We start from the raw sequence: 22,750 nt of genomic DNA, 5'->3' as shown, positions 1-22,750 counted from the left end.
GGGTCTCTAGTGGTCATTTGAGGGATCTCCAGTGGTCGTGTGGAACGCTAACCTACCTTTTTTAGCCCTCTTTGGTGGCAAATTCAAGTCTTGATGTTATATTCAACAACAAACCCAGAGCGTACATCCCACCTAGAGGAACTTCTGGTTATTACTGGCGTATAAAAATGCTGACTTTATTCGAGTGGGCCCTTTCTTAATTCGACATAAGCCTTTCGGTACCCGCGGCAGTGAGCTGAAGCGGCGGGACCGCGCGGGGCCCAAGGCCCGGCAGCAAGGGCACAAGGCGACCGGCCAGCTCCAGGGGAACACCGGGGACAGCAGTGTCGGGGACGACAGGGTCGGGGACAGCAGTGTCGGGGACGACAGGGTCGGGGACACCAGCGCCGCGACACACCCGCGCCGCCCCAGTCCAGCCGCCATCGCTGTGAGGCAGCGGCCCCGCCGCCGGCCCCGCCCCGCCCGCGCATGCGCAGGCGCACGTGCCGCGGGTCAGCTGAGCGCGCCGCGCTGGGCCATGGCGTCCATCCTGGACGAGTACGAGGATTCGCTGCACCGCTCCGTGTCCGTGCCGCAGAGCCGCGCCACCGTGGGCATCCCGCACTCCGGTACGTGTGCCCCGGGGCCTCCCGCGTGCGGCCTTCCTGCCGAGAGGGGGAGGCGAGGCGGCAGCTCCGGGTGGGGAGCAGGGCACGCCAGGCTGTGCTGCCTGGAAGAGGTGTGTCACTGTGTGCGTGTGGGGCCAAGCATTCGGCTGCGGCTTGTCTTTGCTACGGCTTGCTGTGGGAGGTGTTTGGGGACGGGGAGCGCTGATGCAGGATGCAGGCCAGCCCAGCGAGCCCGCCGTGCTGTGCTGTGTGGGAGGCTGCGGCCGGCGGGGCTGCGGGAGCAAACGCTGAAGGGTGCGTGGAGTCGCAGGTGCCTGTGTGTCACAAATTACACCCAGCCACACCTCAGCCCTGTGCAGCTAGAGCTGTGCCAGAGGGTTATGAACGCTCCGTCACTTCTCCTTTCTGCTCCTCTCTGAGGAAGCCTCGCTTTGCCATGTTACAGCTGTTCCTGCACGGAGCTCCTTTCCTAACCCAAGCGCAGTTTACCAAGGACTTTGTTTCTCTAGAGTGGTTCCTTTAGGCTGACTACAAGATGGAGAGGTGACCAGCAGAGCAGTCTTTATCACTGCTACACTTTTCTGTCAAAGGATGTGAGGCTTTGCTATACTGCACTGCTCAGTGTAGCGTCCCATCAGTGTCAAGTAATGGTGTGATGACCAGTCCGTTTTTTCTTTCATGTCAGAGAAATTTATTTCATTATTATTCCATGATAAATTCAATATTTATTAGGTTAGATAACCATTTTCTACTAGATGTCACCTCTCAATGTTTTTTTGGTGTGCCAGGGAAATGTAGGGTATTAGAGAATTCTGTTGTACCTGAATTTTCATGGTAGTACCAGCTGCTATGCAGAGCTGGTGGTTTTGGGTTACAAGTTTGGAAATAAATTCAAGTTTTTTTCCTGGTGTAGTGTTGCCCACTGGTAACTTTCGGGGAAACCAAGTTGTGAGGTTCATCTATGCGCTAAGAATTTATCAAACTTCTGCCATACTATGTATATTAGGGAGTGTAAATACATTGACACAGTTACTCTGAGTCTAGATATTGAGGTAGGTGTGTTCCCCTTGTTTGTTTTGACATGCTTGGTTATTTCATTGTGCAATGTTAGATACAGAATAAGTGGCCTGAATAGGTGTTGTGCAGAACAGTGTTAGGACAAGTCGTGTCATAGAAAATAAATTTTTCAGGACTCAGCTTTTCTTCTTGACAGCTGCAACACTGTCTTCAGTCATGGCTGTCTTACACTTGAGAAATCTGCCTGTTTGCTCACAGTTGATATTGGCAGAGGAAGTTTGGGAAACTGCTTAGTTGCAAAGGCACAGCCTAATCAGGATTTCAGTTATTCTTAATTAGTCCACACAGGCAATTTTTAATAAAATGTGGGTTGGTAAAAGTTGTGGGCAATCTGAAGTGTAAGTAAATTTATATTGTAAAAAGATACAATAGTTACCTTCCTGAAAGCAGTCCTTAATGTTAGGTTTGCAATTTTGGAAGACATTGAAACTTATTCCTCAGTTTCAGGGAAGTGTTCCCTGTGCTTGTTTAACTGCAGGTACTGTTTCTCAAGGTTGTAGATAAACAAGCAGTGACTCTGTATCCAACCTGAAGTCCTACTGCATTGGGAACTTCAAGTACTGTAGCTCTAGCTTTGAAAAGCCTGCTTTGACCCACTAGACCGTACTGGTGATCTTAGGTCTTTGGACAGATTAAAAGGTCTGAGGAAATAGGTAGCTTTGCCCAGAAATCAGGGTGTGAAATGATGCAGTAGAATCCTGATTAAACAGAAGAGGGTCATTGGGGACAAGATGAGGGAGGAGACTGAAAGGAATGAATGTTATAAAATGGACATGTCCTTTGTATAGAGAATTGTATATTAAGGAAGCTCTTCCTTTCCTATTAGGGACAATAGCTAAAATCCTCATGTTAATGGTGATGATCCTGTGGATGTTATAAATGTAATGGATACAGGCCTAAAGAGCCCAGAATGCTGAAATCCAAGACTTTGGCTTGAATTAAACAGAATGACTATGACAGAATTAAACCATAAACAGTTTCTCCTTAACTCTAAACCCTTACCTCTGTACAGGTGCTATTTGTTCCCTTTCCTTCCTGCCTCTGAGTTTCTTTGCTGAGTCAACCTTGCTTTGCCAGGTGACAGGCAAAAAAATTTGAGATTACCTGGATGAATGTGACTTGATGATCTGGTAACATGTGGGTTTTCCAGAGTTTTCCTTCCCTTTTATCTATATATAAAAATAGGTATTTATTGGTTAGCTGTGATAGCATGTGAATCTGTACCTTGGGAGCTTTTTGTACGTGTTTTGAACTGCAGTTCATACCAGCGAATTTAAACTGTGGCATTGCAGCTCCCTAATCTGAAAAGAAGAACATCAGTTCTACTTAACTGGAAATAAAGGAATGCACTCTTGTGTAAATGGGTAGTGTGTAAGGTGTGGATCAATGCATAAGAAAAAAGCACATGCAAAAGGCTGCCCAGTCAGGTTGTGATTGCTTTGTCTCTTCCTGCATGTGCACCTTTCTTCTGGAAAAAGTGTATTTTAAGGATTCTGCAGCTGGCCTAGAGGAGAGGCAGAGGCAAGGAGAAAGCATTGGTAGAACAGACAATTAAAGGACTTCCCTACTAGTAGCAGGCTACTTTCCATTACTGCATTGTCTTTTTCAACACCAGTAGGGCTGGAATTAGAGGGTTTTTTTCCCTCTGTATTCCTGCTCCATGGAGCACACTTCCTTTTCAGTAAAACTTGGAGCAGGACACAATCCTCTTAGTATTTTAGGCTGGATTTTGATGTAGTTTGTGGTTGTTGTTATGGGATTTTGTCTTATTCAGTTTCTAAGTGTTCACATTCTTTCTCCAGGATATGTCAATGCACGACTGGAGAAGGAAACGCCAATATTTAACAAGCAGAGGATTGATTTTGCTCCTCCTGAGAAAATTAACAGCTTAGTGGTCTCCTCTAACCAACTCTGTATGAGCCTTGGGAAAGACACCCTTCTCAGGTAATGCTCCCAGAATCCTGAAGTTATTGTTTGTTTTTCCCCTGCCTTCTTTTTTTCCCCTAAGTTGTTAGAGAACTTATGTTTGCAAACTGGATAAAAAGCTGCAAGCCCAATATGGAAAACAGGTGAGGAGTTACAGTATGTGAACTTTTGTTGGCAGCATGCTTTTGTGGTTTCTCTTTGCAGGATTGATCTTGGAAAGCCAGATGAACCTAATCAGGTAGAGCTGGGACGCAAAGATGAAGCCAAAGTCTACAAGATGTTTTTGGACCACACAGGTGAGGCAGTGGGTGATGGATATTTACAGACAGTGAACAGAGCAGAGCAAGTGCTGGTGAAGGAGTTCTCTTTCTGCTTTGTGCATAAGGAGAACAGATCAATCTTCCTTGAGCCAGAGTCTTTTTCCAGGGCCCCTGCCCACTGGTTTGCCCTTTTGCTATTAGTAAAGCACAGGCTTGTGCCTGTGTTGTGTTTTCAGACTCTGAAATGAACACATGCAATTAGGCTGTTCTGAGCAAGGCTAAAACCAATCAAAGGAAGGTTTGCAGTCACTCTCTGCTGTATGGTTTATATAGGAATTTTTAAAAAGGGCCATAGAACATCTACAGTTCACTGTAGCCTGGACTGATTTAAAAAGACTGAACAAAAATTTGGAAAGAGATGCTCATATCTCTCGCCAACTGCCAGGGATAGGAGGGAACTCTGGGAAGTGTTTATCCTTAGAACATTTATTTAAACAGAGTACCTCCTTGCTAAAGCATCTGGTACCAGTTATTTAACATTGCAACATATGGACTACTGTTCTGATCCAGCACCGAAATCCCCCACATTCCCATGAATGCCTGGGAAAGTCTTGGATTAAGTATGTTGATATTGAAATTTATCAAATGTTAAGATTAGAAGCTGCAGGAATTTGGCTTGCTTAGGCACAGTCTTGATTTGTTCTCTCCTTCTCCCTCCCATACCCCTCTGCTGTTGGCAGGCTCTCATCTCCTGATTGCTCTGAACACCAGCGAATGCCTTTACCTGAACAGAAGTGTTCAGAAAGTGCGGGCACTCTCCCGCTGGAAAGGACACTTGATTGAAAGTGTGGGCTGGAACAAATTTCTTGGTTCAGAAACCAACACAGGGCCTATCCTGGTGGGGACATCCCAGGGGCAGATCTATGAGGCTGAAATCTCTGTCAGCGAAGGAAGCCTCTTCAGCACTAACCCTGACCAGTACTTCCGGCAGGTCTACACTCTGGAGGAGGAATCTGGACCTGCCCCAGTCTGCTGCTTGGAAATTGAACGAGGGCTAGAAGGGAAATTTTTTATTATAGCCACCACTAGGAAGAGACTCTTTCAGTTTGTTGGCAAGGTGCCTGAAGGGACAGAGCAGCAAGGCTTCAGTTCCATATTTGCTGTGCATGCTGACCATCTGCCCAGCTTTCGGGAGTTTCCAGCCAACTTGGGTTTCAGCGAGATAGCCTTTTACACTCCAAAACTGCGTTCCAACCCACGCTCTTTTGCCTGGATGATGGGAAACGGTGTTCTATACGGTACCTTGGATTACAGTCGTCCTGATTCAATTCTGAGTGATGAACGGGTCTGGGTTTATCCTCCTGACATTGACATAACTGTAAACAAGCCAATATCCATTGTGCTTACCCAGTTCCACTTTCTGTTGCTGCTGCCTGACCGGGTGAAGGCTGTCTGCACTCTGAACGGACAGGTTGTTTTTCAGGATCTGTTCCTGGAGAAGTTTGGCTTGCTGACACGCATGATTAAAGATCCCACAGTCCAGCAGATATGGATCCACACTGAGAAAGTAGTGTTCCGCTACCATGTCCAGCGGGAATCCAGAGATGTGTGGAAGATGTATATGAATATGAACAAATTTGATTTAGCAAAAGAGTATTGTAAGGACCGTCCAGAGTGTCTTGACATTGTGTTGGCCAAAGAGGCAGAGCACTGTTTCCAAAACAAGAGGTATCTGGACAGTGCCAAATGTTATGCGCTGACCCAGAACTACTTTGAGGAAATTGCTCTGAAGTTCATTGAAGCCAAGCAAGAGGAGGCCCTGATGGAGTTTCTGATTAAGAAGCTAAGTAACCTAAAGCCTTCAGAGAAGACACAGACTACTCTGCTGACCACGTGGTTGACAGAGCTGTACCTGAACTGGCTGGGCATATTGCAAGGAGATCTCTCCCAGCGAAATCTCTATTTGGATACACGGGAGAAGTTCCGCACTTTCCTGAGCAGCCCTAAAAACAAAGACTGTCTTTTTAATAATCGGGCGTCTATTTATGAACTGTTGGCAAGCCATGGCGACACAGAGCACATGGTCTACTTTGCAGTCATCATGCAGGATTACGAGCGTGTAGTAGCTCACCACTGCCAGCATGATGAGTACGATGAGGCTCTAAATGTGCTGTCCAGGCACAGAGATGAGAAACTCTTCTACAAGTTCTCTCCGGTTCTCATCCAGCATATTCCCAAGAAGGTGGTTGATGCTTGGATTTCTATGGGCTCTAGGCTGGATGCCAGGAACCTCATTCCAGCCCTTGTTAACTACAGCCAGAGTGCCAGCACCCAGCAGATCAATGAAGCCATCAGATATATGGAGTTCTGTGTCTACCAGTTGGAGGAAACCCAGCAAGCCATTCACAACTACCTGTTGTCTCTTTATGCTTTGTGTCGGCCGGACTCGTTGCTGTCATACCTGGAGCAAGCAGGAACCAACCCAAACAGGATCCACTATGACCTGAAGTATGCACTACGCCTGTGTGCAGAGCATGGGCACCACCGTGCATGTGTCCACATTTACAAAGTGATGGAATTATATGAGGAGGCTGTGGATCTCGCCTTACAGGTATGTGTGTATCTGTGCATGCTGTGATACACGGGAATGTAGCTTGTTCAAGTTACCTTGAACAGCAGAGCATTGAGAGGAGCTGGATGGACTCACTGGTATCAAAGCGGTGTAGCTGAGGCTTGGAAAAAAAAACTGTCTGTGTTAACATTTTTCTGTGCTTTCACAACTGTTTCAAGTAGGCAGCTGACTGGCAAGCCATAACTGAGGATGGAGGCAGGGATACTACAAGGAGGAGCACTGTCTGTCTCAAGCTCAGTCTCTGACATAAAATACCTTTAACATATCTGCATTTATGCAATATTTGTATAGCTATTGTTAAGGATTCTAATTACCTATTCATAGCTTTGGTTATTATCACAGAAATCTTTGCCAGCTTAGTCTGACCTTCAGGGAGATGCTGGATTTTTTTCCTGTTGAATTGCTGTGTCTTTGCTGAAATGTGGGGCCAGCAAAGATACTATAACATGAATTTGCCCTTTCTGTGCTGTTGGGTAGCAAGCTAATCTTCAGTGAGGAGTGCTGGTGGAGAGGAGAGGTGTTTGCCATGGAAACATGGAGCAGGCCAGTAGTGCAGTCCTAGGCAGTGAGATAGCAATAGAGGTTTTCTAAATGCTTCTTAAAATGGACAGCAGGCTTTGAAGTTGAATGGTAGATAAACAAAGAGGGAAGCTTAACTCTGTTTCCTTGTCTGTCCAACTTCTAGGTGGATGTTGATCTTGCCAAGTCCTGTGCAGATCTTCCTGAAGATGATGAGGAGCTCCGGAAGAAGCTGTGGTTGAAGATCGCTCGCCATGTTGTTCAGGAAGAGAAGGATGTCAAGAAGGCAATGGCCTGCCTCTCCAGCTGTGCCCTGCTGAAGATTGAGGATGTGCTGCCATTCTTTCCAGACTTTGTCACTATTGACCATTTCAAGGAGGCAATCTGTAACTCCCTGGAGGATTACAACAAGCACATCGAGGAGCTGAAAAGGGAGATGGAGGAAGCCACACAGAGTGCCAAGAGGATCCGAGAGGACATCCAGGAAATGAGAAATAAATATGGCTCTGTGGAGCCTCAGGAAAAATGTGCTGCTTGTGACTTTCCTCTTCTAAACCGCCCTTTTTACCTTTTCCTCTGTGGTCACATGTTTCACTACGACTGTCTCCTTCAAGCAGTTTTCCCTAACCTTCCTGCCTATAAGCAGGCAAAACTTGAAGATCTTCAGAAGAAGCTGGCAGCTACCAGCCAGCCATCCAAGAGCCACCATCGTCCCAAGGATGCAGACACCATTAGTTTGGGGAAAGGGCAGCAGAGCCGGGAACAGATCAAAGCTGACATTGATGACATTGTGGCAGCTGAGTGTGTGTACTGTGGTGAGCTGATGATCCGGTCCATTGACAAACCTTTTATTGATCCCCAGAAGTACGAAGAGGAGATGCAAAGCTGGCTGTAATTTTCCAAATCTTCAACTGTCAAACAAATTGTGAAGCTTCTGTGCTGGGGATATAACCTCCAGGAGCAGGAACATAGTGACTTCTGTGCAACTCTAAACAAAGGGTAGTGCAGTCTTTTTACCAGTGTTAGGGAGAACTAGTCTTGAGAAGTGGGGAGATGTAGCTATGGCTGTCTAAGAACTTTAACAATACTTAGAGCTAACCAACTGGAATATATTTAGCAGGTGTTTCTGCTTGCAGTTCTTCTGAGGTTCTCAGTGTGAAGCTAAATGGAGTGCCTTGTTGTCCAGAAGGAATTGGGAACAACCGTGATCACAACTGTGATTTATCTGCCCTGTTGTGTGGTATTTGTTTTGGTGAAGACGAGCTGAAAGAGAAAGGTAGTGAAGGCCGCTAAGCAAAGTAGTCTTCATTCATAATTTTCAAAGCTAGAATTGCCCTTTGTTTCCTTTTTGTTGAGAGTCTATAACCACATACATAGAAAGAACATGAAAGGACAGAAGCTCTTACATATTAATATTTTGTAAACATCATGCTACACTAATACATGTTTCTACACAATATGATACAAGAATATGTATAATTTTCAATTATTCAATTATACAATCTTGCAGGAAAATTGTAAAAGTAATTTGCCTGCAATTCAAGGTGTATAATTCTCTTTCTCATAAGCTTTATGCATGAGACCAGGCACATTTGGATTTTCTGTAGGTACTGTTTCTCAAAATGCCTGTTCACCACTCCTCTTCCCATCCTATTTCTACTATAACTGCCTTTGTATAGTGGCTCTTGGGTTTTTCTTCACCCCAAACCAAAACTGATAGATGCAGTAGTAAGGTTTCAACTGACACTCTGCAAGCAGGAGCACAGTCTGTTTTGTGTGTCTTGCTGTGGTTCTCTTCTGCACTTGAGCATTAGACTCAGGATCTAGTCAGGGGTTTGCTCGAGAGTAGTCTACAGAAATGTTCTGTTGATGTGAAATTTGCTTTGCCCTTTGAAACTAGTACCTTGTGCCTAAACAGTCTTTTGCCTTCCACTTTTTGGAGATGGCTGCATGTCAATGCATCTATCTATTGCTCCAACTTGGAAAATTTTTCCCAGAAGGTAGCAATCACTATGTTGTGAGTGAGAGAAGAAAACATTGTCATTAACAGTTTAGCAAGGGTTCCTTGTTTTGTTTTAGGAAAATAAGATTTTAATTAGGTTTTGCTGTTTGGGACTGAATCACAAAGGTAGTAATTGGCAGAAGAATTGAATGTTCTAAAAGAGAAAATACAATTCTTGTAATTAATAGAAAATACTGTCTTCTGAAAAGCCGCCTCAGTTCTTTCACATGAATATGTGTGCTTGTCTTGAATACCTCTCTCAGTCTCCTAACCCCTTACCCTGCTTGTAGGGTTGTAGAAATGGGTCTTCATGTTATTGTAGGAGAATATGTATTGGTTTCCTCGAGGATCTGACCTAAGAATTCTGAGTTCAGAACTTCAGAAGAACATTTATGTTTTTGTTGGGAGCATCAGCCTGGAACGAACTAATTTTATCTGCGTAAAATGACACGAGTAATAAAAAACAGAAATTAAATTAGGAAGACCTGAGGTTTCAAGATCCTCTTTTCTTTGATGGAGCCATGGGATAGGCAGTCCCATTAGCACCTTGTGGTGTGTGTTTGCTGGCTTGTCAGAAAGCACTTTTTCAGAAAACCCACATGCTGTAGTTTTCTTTGGCTTTGCATAGCCCTTTGCTTTGAATAAGTTGGTGGGTCTGGCAGGAGGATTTGTGATGAGAACTAAATGTGATGTCTTTTGAAGTTTACCATTAAACCTGTTATAACTGGCCATTCCTGTGAATCATCATCTTTTCCTGTAAGCAGTGTGATATTTAAGGTTGTACATGTCATTGCAAACCAACAGTAGCCTCCCACCCAAACCAATTTCGGTCAAAGGTAAGTGGCTCTTTTTCTGCCCTTTAGCAGAACATGTGTATCAGCTCATTTTGATGCAGGGGCAATTTCACATTATTTTGACATGTTCTTAACACTTGTTCCATCTCTTTGGGGTTTTTACAGAATGCTTTCCTGGTATATTAGAATTATTATCATCTTCCATTGTTTTGCCTGTTTGTGCTAGAGAAGTCACATCACTAAATAGACCATTGCAGGGTGATTTGCTTGTCCAGAGTGTTGGAAGAAGCTGTGGGAAATGAGGCATAGCAAGTAAATAAAAACCCTCTGGTCTTTGCCTGAGATTGGGTGATGGGGAAAGGCGCCTCTGATTCCAGTCATGGGTATTAATAGATCTCAGTTAACAAAACTAGAACTATGTATTTTTTAATGACTAGTATGCAGTATTCTCTGAGGGCTGTAGGCACATGCACCAGATACATGTACCACAAATCTCATTCTTCCTCACCATTGTTAACTGAAAAATGATTTGATTTGTTGTCAAAGTTATAGAGAGTGTTACTGCTGGCAAAGATTGCAGTAGTGATTAAATGACTAGTGCCAGTAATACAAAAAGGTACATAAAGGTATCTTCCAAACTTTCTTTGCATTGTCACGTGCTTCAAAAAGTTTCAGTAACCACTTACCTGTGCTTCTTGGCAATTTTGCAGCATCACTCAGTGAAAAAGGTAGGAGGGTTTATTTTTTCTTGGGAGGAGTGGGGTGGGTTTGTGGTGGTGGAGGGAAGTGAACTGCTTACTGTTCTCCCATAAATCTAATCTTCAAGATCTCTTCCTCTTTGCATTCAGAATAGCATTTTTATCTTTTCTCCTTGTAACTTCAGCACAGTTACATTTTAGAACTTACAGTCCTTTGTATGTATTTTAAACTATGAAAAAACTGTACCAGCTGTTCAAAACTGTGGCCTTGGGTCTTGTCCTTGTCTGTGTGAATAACTCCTACCGCTTAGCCTTATGCAGCTGAAGAACAGCATAACCAAAAGGGTGTGGGGAAGCCCCAGGCCTGTGTACCCAGAACAAATATCTGTAGCTCCATCTACACTGAAGAAATTCAGTAGTGCAGGCAAGGCCTAAAGCAAACTTGTGCCTACTACATGGCCTCTCCTAGGCTTTGAGCAAGGGATCGGGGGAAATGCTCTGAGTTGGGGGAGACAGTGGTGTGTGTTTTGAAAGAGTTTGTAGAGAATTTTGGGTGCACTTCCTGTAGTTGGCAGCAGCTAAGTGAAATGCTGAAAGCAGTAGTTTCTGTCTCCTTTCTAAAAATGAATGCCCAGGCTGGGAATTTAGAAAGGCAAATTGTTAAAGCAGCCACTAGATGTCATTGCTGTCCATTTAAATACTGGGGTTTGCTGCAGAGAGCTGAAAGCATTCTGTAGCAGAAGGAAGAATGGCACAAAAGTGAGGAACTGAAGCAGGATCTCTGTTTTTGAAGGGGTGTGCTGGGTGCTTGGAGACACAGCCTTTGGTGTAAGGTAGCTTGGATTTGGTGTAAGGATTTGAGGTAAAGATGCTAAAAAATTGTCTCTAACTAAATGACAATTTCAGCTCACAGATCACTGATTTTAATGTTTTGAACATCAAAAGCTACATTTACTATGTTAATAAATGAGTATCATAGAATTGTGGAATCATTTATGTTGGAAAAGACCTTTAAGATCACAACCCAACATAGCCAAATCCACCACTAAACCACATCTCCAAGTGCCACATCCACATGCCTTTTAAATGCCTTCTGTGATGGTGATTCCAGCCCTTCCCTGGACAGCCTGTTCCAGTGCCTGACCACTCTTTCACTAAAGAAATGTTTCATAACATCCAAACTTAACCTCCCCTGGCACAACTTAAATGGCCTTTCCTCTCATCCTGTTACTTGTGGCCTGGGAGAAGAGGCCAACTGGCCCCTTGCTGCAACCTTCTTTCAGTAAGATTCCACCTGGGCCTCCTTTTTTCCAGTCTAAACAACCCCAGTTCCCTCGGCCACTCTTAACTCCAGACCCTTGTTGCTCTTTGGATGCCTTTTGGTGCTCCAGCACCTCAGTATCTGTCTTGTAGTGAGAGGCCTGAGACTCAACATGGGGTTTGAGGTGTGGCCTCTTATGTTGAATTGTATTCTAGTGTAAGTTCCCTTTAGACCTGGCTGGTTTAGTAAACTGCAGAGAGATCATCCCTGGGCTTGGAGTTGCAAAGGCTGGTGGCCTGGGGTCTGGGGTCATCTTTGCTTGCTTCTTCTTCATACTCTTGTGACAGCAGCTCCTTAGTTGCCTGAGTTCACATTTAGTTAGTCTTGTTAAAAGCACCGGTAAAGCTGGGTTTGTAATGTGACATTGGACACTGACTTGCACAAACAGATAAGCTAGTATGTTTGCTTTTTCCTTTGGAGTTGTAGCATCATAATCCCCGTAAAACAGCAAGTGGGAGTAGGTACATCTTGTACTCTATCAAAATAAGATATAGTTTGACTCAGACTGTAGTCATGTATTAGCATGTATTTCTTGGAATGGGTAGTTCCCATTCACCCCTGCCCTGTCAAGGCCAACTTATAGATTGTCTATGTTTACAAGTGCAAATTCTTAGTTTCTAGTGGGATTTCATGGGAAGTCTGTTCCTTGCTTCACTTCGTCCAACAACTCTATACTGAGCTGTGGGAAGACAGACCAAAACTAGATTTCTTACTTACAGTAAGTGTGCTGAGCTGAGGCTTGAAATGTACAAAATTTATGGTGTTTTTGAATTTTAAGTCGTTACTATTGAGATGGATTAAGTATTTTTCTCTAGAATAGAGGGAGTAAGATGTGATTCACTGTGGTATGCGTAGTGTTTATGAGAGAATCTTATGGCATCTACAAAGAAGAGAGGGGCTGTCCAGGGTCTTCTGTTGGTTTTGTACATGAAGGAAGTGATGCACTAGAAGGGAAAGGGAATGGTGGTTTCTGTAAAATAATTTGGCCAAACTTCATGTATCTGACTTCAGGGAAGCTTCTGCAGTGAAACTGTGATATTGATGGATCTGTGCTTCTCGTGCTGAGATGATAAAGAAGAAAAATAACCTTCTTTGAAATAAGGACTTTGTAAAATTGAAGAGCTTAGGGCTTGAAAGAGGGACATTACAGGCATTCCTTAAATTCATTGTGAATTATGCATGCATTCAGCTCCTAAACTGTCTGCTCTCTCTGATTATGCCCAGTCCTGACTTTACACCTTCTGAATCTTTTGGGATTTGCATTTTATGGTAATACTGTGATTTTGGAGACTTGTGATACTTCCCCCTCAACTGACTGGTTTTTTCAATCCCAGATCTCATGGAAAGGCATCAGGCAACTTATTTAGGGTATGAATTTCAAAGCGACCTGGCCTGCAGCTGCTTTCAGGTGAAAGGAAGGGGGAAAGGATTAGACAAACTTGTTAGATCTGCTCGTTGAGACTTGTTGGGATGGAGAGAAAAAGGGGCTCAGGCATTTCCTCTCTGTCATGGCCAGAGGTATTGGAGGCAGTTTGTTTGAGTAGGACTGGTTGCTTGGGAACAGGGAAGCTACAGGAGCACTCTAAGGTTACAGTACATCTCTAACTAATCCTATACACTGTCTTTGCCATGGAGGGCCAGCTCAGTAGAGGATGTCTGTATTGGGTTCAGACTTGCTACAGTGCCTCTAGGTCCCTGTGGTGATGGGAGAGCTGTTCTAATTCAACACTTGAGCTGCAGAGCTTGGTAGGTGTGGGAATAAGCACAACTGATAAGTCTGTATGATATCAGGCTGCCTCACTGCACAGAGCTTTCCATCGTATGCCTCCTAGCACCACAGAAATACCCTTGCTTTATAAAGGGCCATACAGGCCATACCTGATGTGAGACAGGCAGGAATTTCCCTACTTTGCAGGAGTTCATATATTCCTGCTGTGCTGCTGTGTTGGCTGTGGGCTGTGTTGTCTTCAGAAGAGGATTAGATACAGCCTTGCATTTAACACATGGTTTGTTTGCTTCATCTGAACTGAGAATACTAGTTTTTGGTAGAGTTTTATTACAGTGTAAGTGTTCCACAGGAGCTGAACTATAGCCTGCCCCTCGTTTCATGATCCATCCTGAATGGTTCATTGTAGGTGATGGCTAAGAGGAAAAGGATTGAACAACTGGTTTGGTATCCAAAACCAGACATTGCCTACTTCATGTGTGCTGGTCACTTGGCATGGGGCATGATCTTCAGAACACAGCCTGAACTTGGAGGCTGCTGGACTCTGCTTAAGCAGACATCTGTGTTTTCCAATTAGTCAGTTATTCAACAGTCTTTTTTCATCTCTTTGTGTGCACATGCTGAATAGATTTTCTAGTAAACAAATTATTACTGTGAAACTGGGTTCATAAGGAAGTTGTTCCTGTCTAAAGATTCTCTTTTATTTTCACATGTTTATTAAAAGTGAGGTACACAGTGTGGTTTTGAGGAATGTCACAGGCAAAGAGGAGCACAAAGGCTGATGGATTAGTTTTTGTGGACTCTTTTCTACAGACTCTGCATGACAATTATTAGCAGCTGCCCTGGCTGTGTTTGATGGCTGCTGCATGTTTTTCACCATGTGAACAAGACACTTATTCTCTGCTACGAGCCTAGAAAGGCAAGGGTAGTAAAAAATTGCTCTTTGACTAATTACCACTACCAGTAGCTATCAAGATAACAGTATCATTGATCTAAATAAAAAATTCCACATGAAGCTGAACAATATTTTGCCATCCTTGATAACAGGACTGTAGACTTAGATGAGCTCATGTTGTTTGAGAGAATTGAACGGTGGTTGGGTGAGGAGGAGAGAGAGACTTGAGGCTTATGCTCCTGGATGCCTCAATTCTTTGTTGAATGCTTGCCTGTGTGTCACAGTGTGACTGTCTCAGAGTGACACCTGCATTTGTGTCACAGTGGTACATTCTGCTGAGCAGCCTTTTGGGGAGAAACACATTTCCTTATGTTCTGCAGTCTGTTTCAAACACTTGCTTGCTTGCCCAGTTAACGAGATTGGAACAACTAGGACCATGTTATCTTTCTATGTTCTTCTGATAAGTTGCTTATGGTAATCCTCAATATATGGTTCAAAGACTTGCAGCGGCAGGATTTCCAAAGCAAAAAGTATTTTAGTACAGGAAACATCTAATGGAAGGTGAACAGAAATGTCATCTTCTGTAAACTTGAGGGGATGCAAATCAATTAATGTGGACTTTTCTGTCTATAAGTAGCATCTTCTTAAATTTGTTGTTGGGTGTTGATTGGGAAATGTCTTGTGACCTGGATGCACCTAATATTGGTACCTACAGCCAGTCCTAGGAGACAGTGCAGTGGAACAATGTGTAGCAGTGTTCAGAAGGCAGCCAGACTGGGCTCTGGCAGTAGTTTCTTTGCTGGTGTAGAATCAGAGTTTTCTCCCTGAAGGCTGCTTTCCTCTGCAGTATGGTGACAGAAACAGAAGGGAGTTTCCAGAAGAATCTTGAACAGCCCTTGTACCCTTATGGAGAGGTTACCTGGAAAGTGGTAACTTATGGAATTGAGTGGTTCAGTATGGTGTTTTAGCAGCTGTGAGTTGCTTGCTTGATGCTGTGGCAGCTGAACCAAAGGTAAAGGTGTGGGTTATTTACCTGCCAGGCACCTTGTCCTGCTCTGGGTTATGCTCTGAATGAAATCAACAATTTGAGAAATTCATGTTAAAATGAGGAAAGAGGAAGAATTTCTGCACACAACATAGATATTGCTGTGAGTTCTTCAGCACATCTGCATTGTTTAGGTCAGAGGAAAGTTAAATACTCTCTGTAGGTCAAAAAAAATCTGTAGGTAGGGCCTTGAGCGGAGGTTCAAAGTGCTGTCTTCTTATCCTGTTCTTCAGAAATTAGGACACTGGTGGAGCTGACTACCTTCATTTGATACCCTGAGTCAAGAGTGATGGCTAAAAAATCATTTTAATTGATTCCTCTGTCATTGGGACAGGCACCATCTTAGCAGACACCTTTGTCTCTCACTTAATTCTTTCACCTCCTTTGCTCATTGATTTAGCAAAGAACTGTTTGATTCTGCCATAAATAGAGGAAGGGTTAATACGTGGGGAGTGGTGAAGCTCCCTGCCACTAAGCTTGAAAATCATGGAAGAAAGGAAGAGAATTATATGAAGAAAGTAACAAGAGGCCCTCTGGGTTTCAGATTTCAGAAGGATGAAACGTGGGATACAGACCAAAGCTGTGCCAGGGTAGTGTGATGTGTATTGCAATGCTTATTTCAATACAGCGGAATTAGTACAAGCTGTGAAAATTCGTGCTTCTGGCAAGTCTCTCTTTTCTGAAGAGTGTATTACTTTTCTCTGAATCATAGACAGGAACATCACAGATTTGTGAAGAGAAAAGAGTTTTAGATTTTATAATTTGCAGGAGGCACAGAGGATGATCTACAAGCCTCCTTTATTAATGAAATGAGGAGTTAGAGAGCAGGACAGAGCATACTTTGGATTCAAGAGGGTGTATAAACAGCTCTCCTAGAGGCTGCTATCATAGCTGGCTTTTAGCTGATTTTATTTCCTAAACAACACAGTGTATAGATGGAAATACTTAGGATCTTTAAAATGCTCTTAGATGCTTGCACAGCTGAGTCACTCCTGAGGTGTCAGCAGGACAATTCAGTGTCGTGTCTGAACTAAAGCCACTTCTGGCATGTCCAGGTAGCTGTGCTGAGATGTCTCAGTAGCAAAGCAATGGGATTGCTCTTTTAGCAAAGGTTGTGATTTAAGTCTGCAAAGATTGCCCACAATAGCATAGTCATATTGAAGGACTGAGTCTGGATTTTTTGGTGGTTTTGTCACTGCTTTTTCAGTGCCACAAATGACATGTGACGAGGATTTGGCTTTTCACTGTGCTTCCATCTTTCTGACTTATACTATTAGTGAGTATGGGAGGCTCAAGATGGCTGGAGAAACTATTCCTCCCATTGACAATCAGGAATCTGATCTTGCAGTGAAGTGACGGAGTTGTTCTTCCCCGTTTCAAGATGGGCCACACAATAGCTCCTTGAAAACAAAAACAGCCCTCTCCAAAAAAGCAGTGTGGCAAATCTCTCTCAACCAGCTTTATTTCTGTTCCCTCTCTGAAAGTTTTAAGTTAGCTAATTTGGGTTACAAGCAGTACAAAACCCTTGGGTTTTGGTAGCAGTCCGAGCTGGTAGCCTATGAGAAGTTATTGTGTTCAGATGCCTTCTGAGTGGGGACGTAAACGCAACATGTTGCAGGCTGCAGCTGTTAGATGGAGATTGCAGTAATGTCCCTGAAAAACTGAATTAAAAAAAAAAAAAGCAAAGTCGTTGGATTTGAATAAATGGGGGTGTTGCTCTCTGCCCTTATGTAGTCCAGTACATATCAAAGGCCCCCTTCCTTTAATAGCAGGAAGGAAATAAGGTCTGTATCTCTTGGGAACATGCTTCTAAAACCAACTTTCACTTGCATTCCTATGTCTCCTTTTAGTCCCTCTGAATAATAAAAATTCACATTGTCACATTTTAGTCACCTCAGCCTGGATATTAGATCACTTGAGGGTGTTGGTTTTTAGTCACAGTCTTACTAATGTCTTAATTTGGGTGTTGGTGTTCCTCTCCCATATTCAGGTGCCTAATATGGATTCTTATCACCCCAAAACAGTGAGATTGGATCCCAGCCCAGCATGCGTGGGCATTGGCAGCACTTGGATATTTATAGGGATTTCTACTTCCTTCTTTTCTTTGGGCCGCTTTCTTACTACAAGAATTCCTGATTTCTTCCATGCACCGGTGAATGCAACCCTTCTAGGGTGGTGTCTGGGCAGAGGATGTTATGTATGTGCCTTCCCAGCTGCCAGGGCCAGTGCAAACAGGCATTGCACAGCACTGGCCTGAAAGGCACTGAGGGGAAAAAAAAGTACCACCTTTTTCACACCCGTAGACCTAGTTTTGGGAGATTACTTAGCCTTGTTGATTTATTGTGTCAATATTAAACTCAAGTATCTTGACATCTCAAGCACTATTACAATGTGGTTAGAGATGGAGAGAGAGCCAAATGCCCTCAACATTTTTAGGGTTGATAATTTCCTCTGGATCTACAGAGTGGCAGAAGGGTGGAACTTTCAAACAGCACTGTACTGATTTTGTTTTCATCCATTCTTTGAAAGGTGAATCAATAAAATCTGATTCTTACAGAAATCTTTACAATTGCCACTTGAAGTTTCATCTTACTTCCTAGGTACTCATGGTAGAGAAGGACATCAGCAGAGGTGGCTGCTTGACAGGTCCTCATGTGCAGAGTAGCCCAAAGCATTTTCTGGCTGGGGAATGCAGAGCAGCAAATTCACTTTTCCTTTCCCTTGCTGGTGATTCTGTCTGGGTTTTTCTGTTCCACTCAGATGTCATTTCCCTCAAAAAATTGTAGGAATCTGGTAACTCTGCCTCATTCTGAAATTTCAGTTAAAATTTGTCAGTATGTTCTGGGAGCTCAGCACCAGCAGTATGATTTTAGAAGCTTTGTTTCCTTTGGAAGCCAGAGGAATAGTGTGAATATTAGATCTGAGCTGCTGTAATCAAGGCTTGGGACTATGTGGAATGGAGCAGAACCCTGAATGCATGGCTGGAGAAGGAAAACCTGCAGTGGACATATTTTGCATTTCCTATCAGAAGGCACTAGATTAGGAGCCCTTACTTGAATGAGTCCATAGCATCCTCTGTGTCTCATTAACAGATGGTTCTAAAAGGCAACAGTGGAAATGCAAACTCATGCATGTTTGTGCTTGCTCTGCTTGTGCCTCTCCTGGCAGCACTTGCTGGCATAATCTGTCAGAAATTAACCTTTTGCTTGAGGTATTGTTACACAGGCTGGTATAATTCATCCCATTGCCTGTGACAAGTATCTGTCTAACCCCTCCACACACTTCCCACCTAGAAGGAATTATGTCAGAATGATAGAGAAATGCTGGGTGTAGGATCTCACCTTTGTAACAGGCAACTTTCTTCTCCCACTCTAAGTTTTTCTGTGCTTTCATTGCCAGGATTGTCCACACAATCCTCTACCCCAATTACCCATTGATTAGGGCTCCTCTGGTAATCTGCCAGATGCAGGTTTGTTACCAACAGATGGCAGAAAGCATTTGAGGTAATGAGAGAAAGGATAATGATTGCTGATCTGCATAATAATCAGCTTGTGAACAGGTTTCATGGTTTTTTTCCATTTCCACTGGCTCAAAGATTGCACTGTCAGACAACCAGCACCTTCTCTTGAGTTAAAGAAAGAGTAAGGGAGGAACCAAATTCTTCCAGCTACTGTTAAGATTTCTGGAGGTACACACCCACTCCAGAACACAGATTAGGATTTTAGCCAGAGTCAGAGGCTGCACCCAGAGTATTATGAATGAATGCTCAGTCCTCTTGTGATCAAGACCGCTAACTGACCAATCTGGTCAGAAATACTTTCCTTTTTCTGTTTTCTGAGACAATTTCCCCCAGCTGTACCACAAGGCAAGAAGATCCCCATCTGCCTTGGACCAGCATCACTTTACACTGTCTAATACCTAGTATGAAAGAAAGACTTCCCAATTCCCGGTGTTTTGGAGTTCTTCAAACAAATTCTACAGCTTTGCATGTTGACACAGCCTCACACAAGCCTACATCTAATCTACTCCAGAGTCCTTGCAGGAAGAAGTCTTCTCTGGAACACTCTAGACCAGTGTTATTGGAGTGGTATGTCTTATACCACCAGTTTCCTGTGCTGCACAAGATGTGTAGTACAGATTTTCACTGTTTGAAATCTACAGGATGCTTGGACTCTAACTGTCCCTATCTGAAATGAGCCCTATAACACTCACTCAAAAATCATTTTGGTGCCATTTACTGTGACTTTTGGAAAAGGATTTGGATTGAAGAACTGTTTTTAAAAAACAGCCTTACACAAGTGGGTGCTAATGCTGGGCTGTTCTCCAGGTGGACTGGCAGACATGACAGACAAATTTCCATCAAGCCTCTTTTACTTTGTGGAATCCCTTCCTCGCTTTAAGATCTAGATGGAGATTTCTGAAATTCAGACTTGATTCCATAGAATACTAAATGCAGATGTTTTCCCTGATAAACCTTTCTGTTTACTCTGAATGCTGATAATGCAGCAGCCTCCCTTCAGCTCTTTGCAAGGATGATATTTATCACATTCTCAGCTGTATCACTTGTCACTATTAATTTTAGCATCTGAACCTTACAAGGCAATCACTATCTACTCCTGTCCATGTGTTGCAGCTGTATCCTCCCTCTCCAGGAGAGGGAGGATTTTTTTCGAGATCATACTCTAAAGGACAAGGATTTACTATTAAGTCTTGAGGCCTTGCTACAGACATTATTGCTGGTTACAGGATTTTCCTGGCCTTTGCCTGGTTTCTAAGGAAACAATACCTGGGCATCTGAGTTTGTGCACATTTGTTATATGCTTTTTTTCTCTGTCTGTGGTTTTTCTCTATGCTTTCTGAATTTATTTGCCAAGGGCAATTTAATTTGAGAGATACATTTAAAGTTACTGACTTACTGTAAGTTTCCTGAACATAGATGATGGGGAATGACTCTAAAGACAACACCCATGGTGTACATTCAGAATCGGAGATACTAGAGAATCTATATGAAAGAAAAAGAGGGGAGGCTGTGGCCAGAGGAAAATATGCTTCTGATGCTGGAACTTACTAGACACATGAGAGTTCAAATGCTAATTCATATAACAGCTATCTTCTTTAATTTGACTTCTGCAATCGTTAGTGAAAACTAGCCCCAGTAGTCACTGTGAGGGAAAAACCCCAAGTTCCTTGTATTTTTCAGAGACTGTCTATGACTGTCCTAATTTAGCACCACTGCAACCCTACAATCCTTGTAGCACCACTGCAATCCTTGTAGATGCCTGCAGGACACTTATTAACATGTTCTATTTATTTTCTGGAAAGAGAATGGCTGAACCATGTCCTGTGTTAGAGGGTGATGTTTGTAAAGAAAGATGGAGCTTTTAGCCATTCTGTTGAACAGGTGACCCCTGATTAAGTTGGGTCTTGCCCAGAAGCCCTGCAGGGAGAGAGAAAAGCCTGAGGCAGAGACTTCACGTGCATCTGAGCTGGCATTTGATTCTTCTGGCTTGTGGATGACACCAGTGGGCAATAAGATCTGACAAGGTATGTGTAGGGACAGAAGAGGTGAGAAAAGGGGAAAGGACTTTCATCTCCTGGTAACAGTGAGCTATTTAATTTACTGTGTCTCAGGCTGCTGAGAGTTTGGATATGTAAAGATAATGTGTATTGCCAAGGCAGGAGCTCTCTTGGTGGAAACAATAATCATGACAAATGGGAGTCAACTGCAAGACTGTGTGTATCCTGACAGCAGCATGCTGGGTGAAAAACAGACTTCTTGGAACTGATCAGAGTGTAAGTAAAACCAAGTGTGTGGGGGGTGGAGAGGAGCTGGTTTTGGGTTTTATTTTCTCCCAGAGAGCACTGTGTGTTAATGCATCTTTCTTTACCCAGGGCCCTGCCTGGTGTTAGCTGGTTGCAGTAGTGAGCAGACTTTAGGTGCAGTGCTGGTGCAGGGTTAGGTATTCTCTGCCATGGGAAACAGAGGCACTCTGGGGCAGGGCTTGGGTCTGCACAGGCCACTCGGGAGACAGTGACAGCACAGGCTGCTGGTAATGGGCAGAGCTCTTGGGCAGAGCTCTGTCAGGCAGCAGAGGCTGGGGAGGTGTCCCTTGTGCTTAAAGGCGACTTCTTTAGCTGGGTTATGGGTATCTGCATGGGGGGAAGGGGGTTTTCCAGGAGGACTGTGTCCATCTCTCCCCATCCCAGATGTGTTGATCTTTGCAAAGTCAGCTGCATTTGTTAGCTGGGAGAGCAGAGTTCCTTGACTGCTGGCAGAGGATAATGCTGCTGAGCCTGCTCCTTCTCAGGGAGGTTGAACAGAACTGTTTTTGCCACTGAATTCCCAGGGACCATGTGTAGATTGAGGCTGTCACTCTAGTTACAATGATCCACAGATGTACTGGAACTTCTGCACCAATCTTTTGAGTCAAGAAATTGAGAGAGTGAGGGTTTATTTAGGGGACAAATGGAAGTGCATCTGGAAAACAAATAAAAAGCAGAGGGGCTTTAATGTTTTTAAGAGCCTCCCTCTCCATAAGTTTCCTTGAAAGTGTTCTCAAGGCTGCTGTCACTTCAAGCCCATACAAGACCAAAACCCCTTCTCTTTAGCAGGTGAAACAGATGCTCAAATAAATGAGGCTATGTTGCTTAAGACAGTTGTGTTCAATGACGTAGTATTCAGGATCTTTCCTGCTGGCAAAAGTGAGGCTAAGCTTAGGAGCCACTGAACTGCTGTTAAAAGCTTATCACAGTTATTTTCTCTCTGCTGCTATCCTGGCTTTGACTCCTGGCTTTGGTCCACATAATAATACTGTGCATCTCCTGTGAAAGATGCCCCATACACTGTTTTTTCAGATAGCAGAGAGGTGCAAAGTTTGCTGTTCAAAAGCAGTTATTTGTTATTCATTACAGATATCTAACTGCTTTCTCTGGCCTTAGTCTTTTTTCAGATGAACATAACCAAAAGGACTAAGAGGGAATAGGGAACTCTCATTTCTACATGTCTTTATCTCATCCTAATTTGCATGGGTTTGTTCAGAGTGCTGCTGAACACCTGTGTTTGCTGCTGCTGAAATTGCATCTTGGGACTTTTTGGAAATAAATTGCAGGTTTTTATTATTTATCCAGTACACCTGCTTTCACTTTCTTCCTTCCCTGCTTCTCTGGGAAGCCTCATCAATGTTACTTCTAAGGCTTCAGAGACAAACTACTACAAAAATATTGCCAGTGGTTCCATAGAAAAGAGT

General features: G+C 43.6%; 1 protein-coding gene across 2 annotated transcripts; it reads left to right on the top strand.

The window, feature by feature from the left end:
* Positions 1 to 451: 451 nt before the first annotated feature.
* Positions 452 to 17,222, top strand: VPS18 (VPS18 core subunit of CORVET and HOPS complexes). Of its 2 annotated transcripts, none has more exons than XM_005480026.4 (5): positions 452 to 608; positions 3,488 to 3,629; positions 3,816 to 3,907; positions 4,612 to 6,482; positions 7,189 to 17,222. In XM_005480026.4, exons 1-5 carry the CDS (start codon positions 518 to 520, stop codon positions 7,915 to 7,917), a joined length of 2,925 nt encoding a protein of 974 aa, XP_005480083.1. In that variant the 5' UTR covers positions 452 to 517; the 3' UTR covers positions 7,918 to 17,222. The 2 variants fall into 2 exon arrangements, with proteins under 2 accessions (XP_005480083.1, XP_074399135.1); XM_074543034.1 differs by having other exon boundaries at positions 454 to 718.
* The last annotated feature ends 5,528 nt before the right edge of the window (positions 17,223 to 22,750 follow it).

This window comes from Zonotrichia albicollis, chromosome 6, assembly GCF_047830755.1.
Source record: "Zonotrichia albicollis isolate bZonAlb1 chromosome 6, bZonAlb1.hap1, whole genome shotgun sequence".
Lineage (NCBI taxonomy): Eukaryota > Metazoa > Chordata > Aves > Passeriformes > Passerellidae > Zonotrichia > Zonotrichia albicollis.
Note: the sequence above shows the minus strand (reverse complement) of the source record. Positions and strands in the feature narration are given on the sequence as shown.

Excerpts from the sequence above, each read along its gene's own strand:
- VPS18 (XM_074543034.1), top strand. The coding sequence starts at position 469 with ATGCGCAGGCGCACGTGCCGCGGGTCAGCTGAGCGCGCCGCGCTGGGC. Across the intron at positions 719-3,487 it reads GGCTGTGCTGCCTGGAAGAG|GATATGTCAATGCACGACTG; the intron begins GTGTGTCACTGT and ends TTCTTTCTCCAG. Across the intron at positions 3,630-3,815 it reads GGGAAAGACACCCTTCTCAG|GATTGATCTTGGAAAGCCAG; the intron begins GTAATGCTCCCA and ends TTCTCTTTGCAG.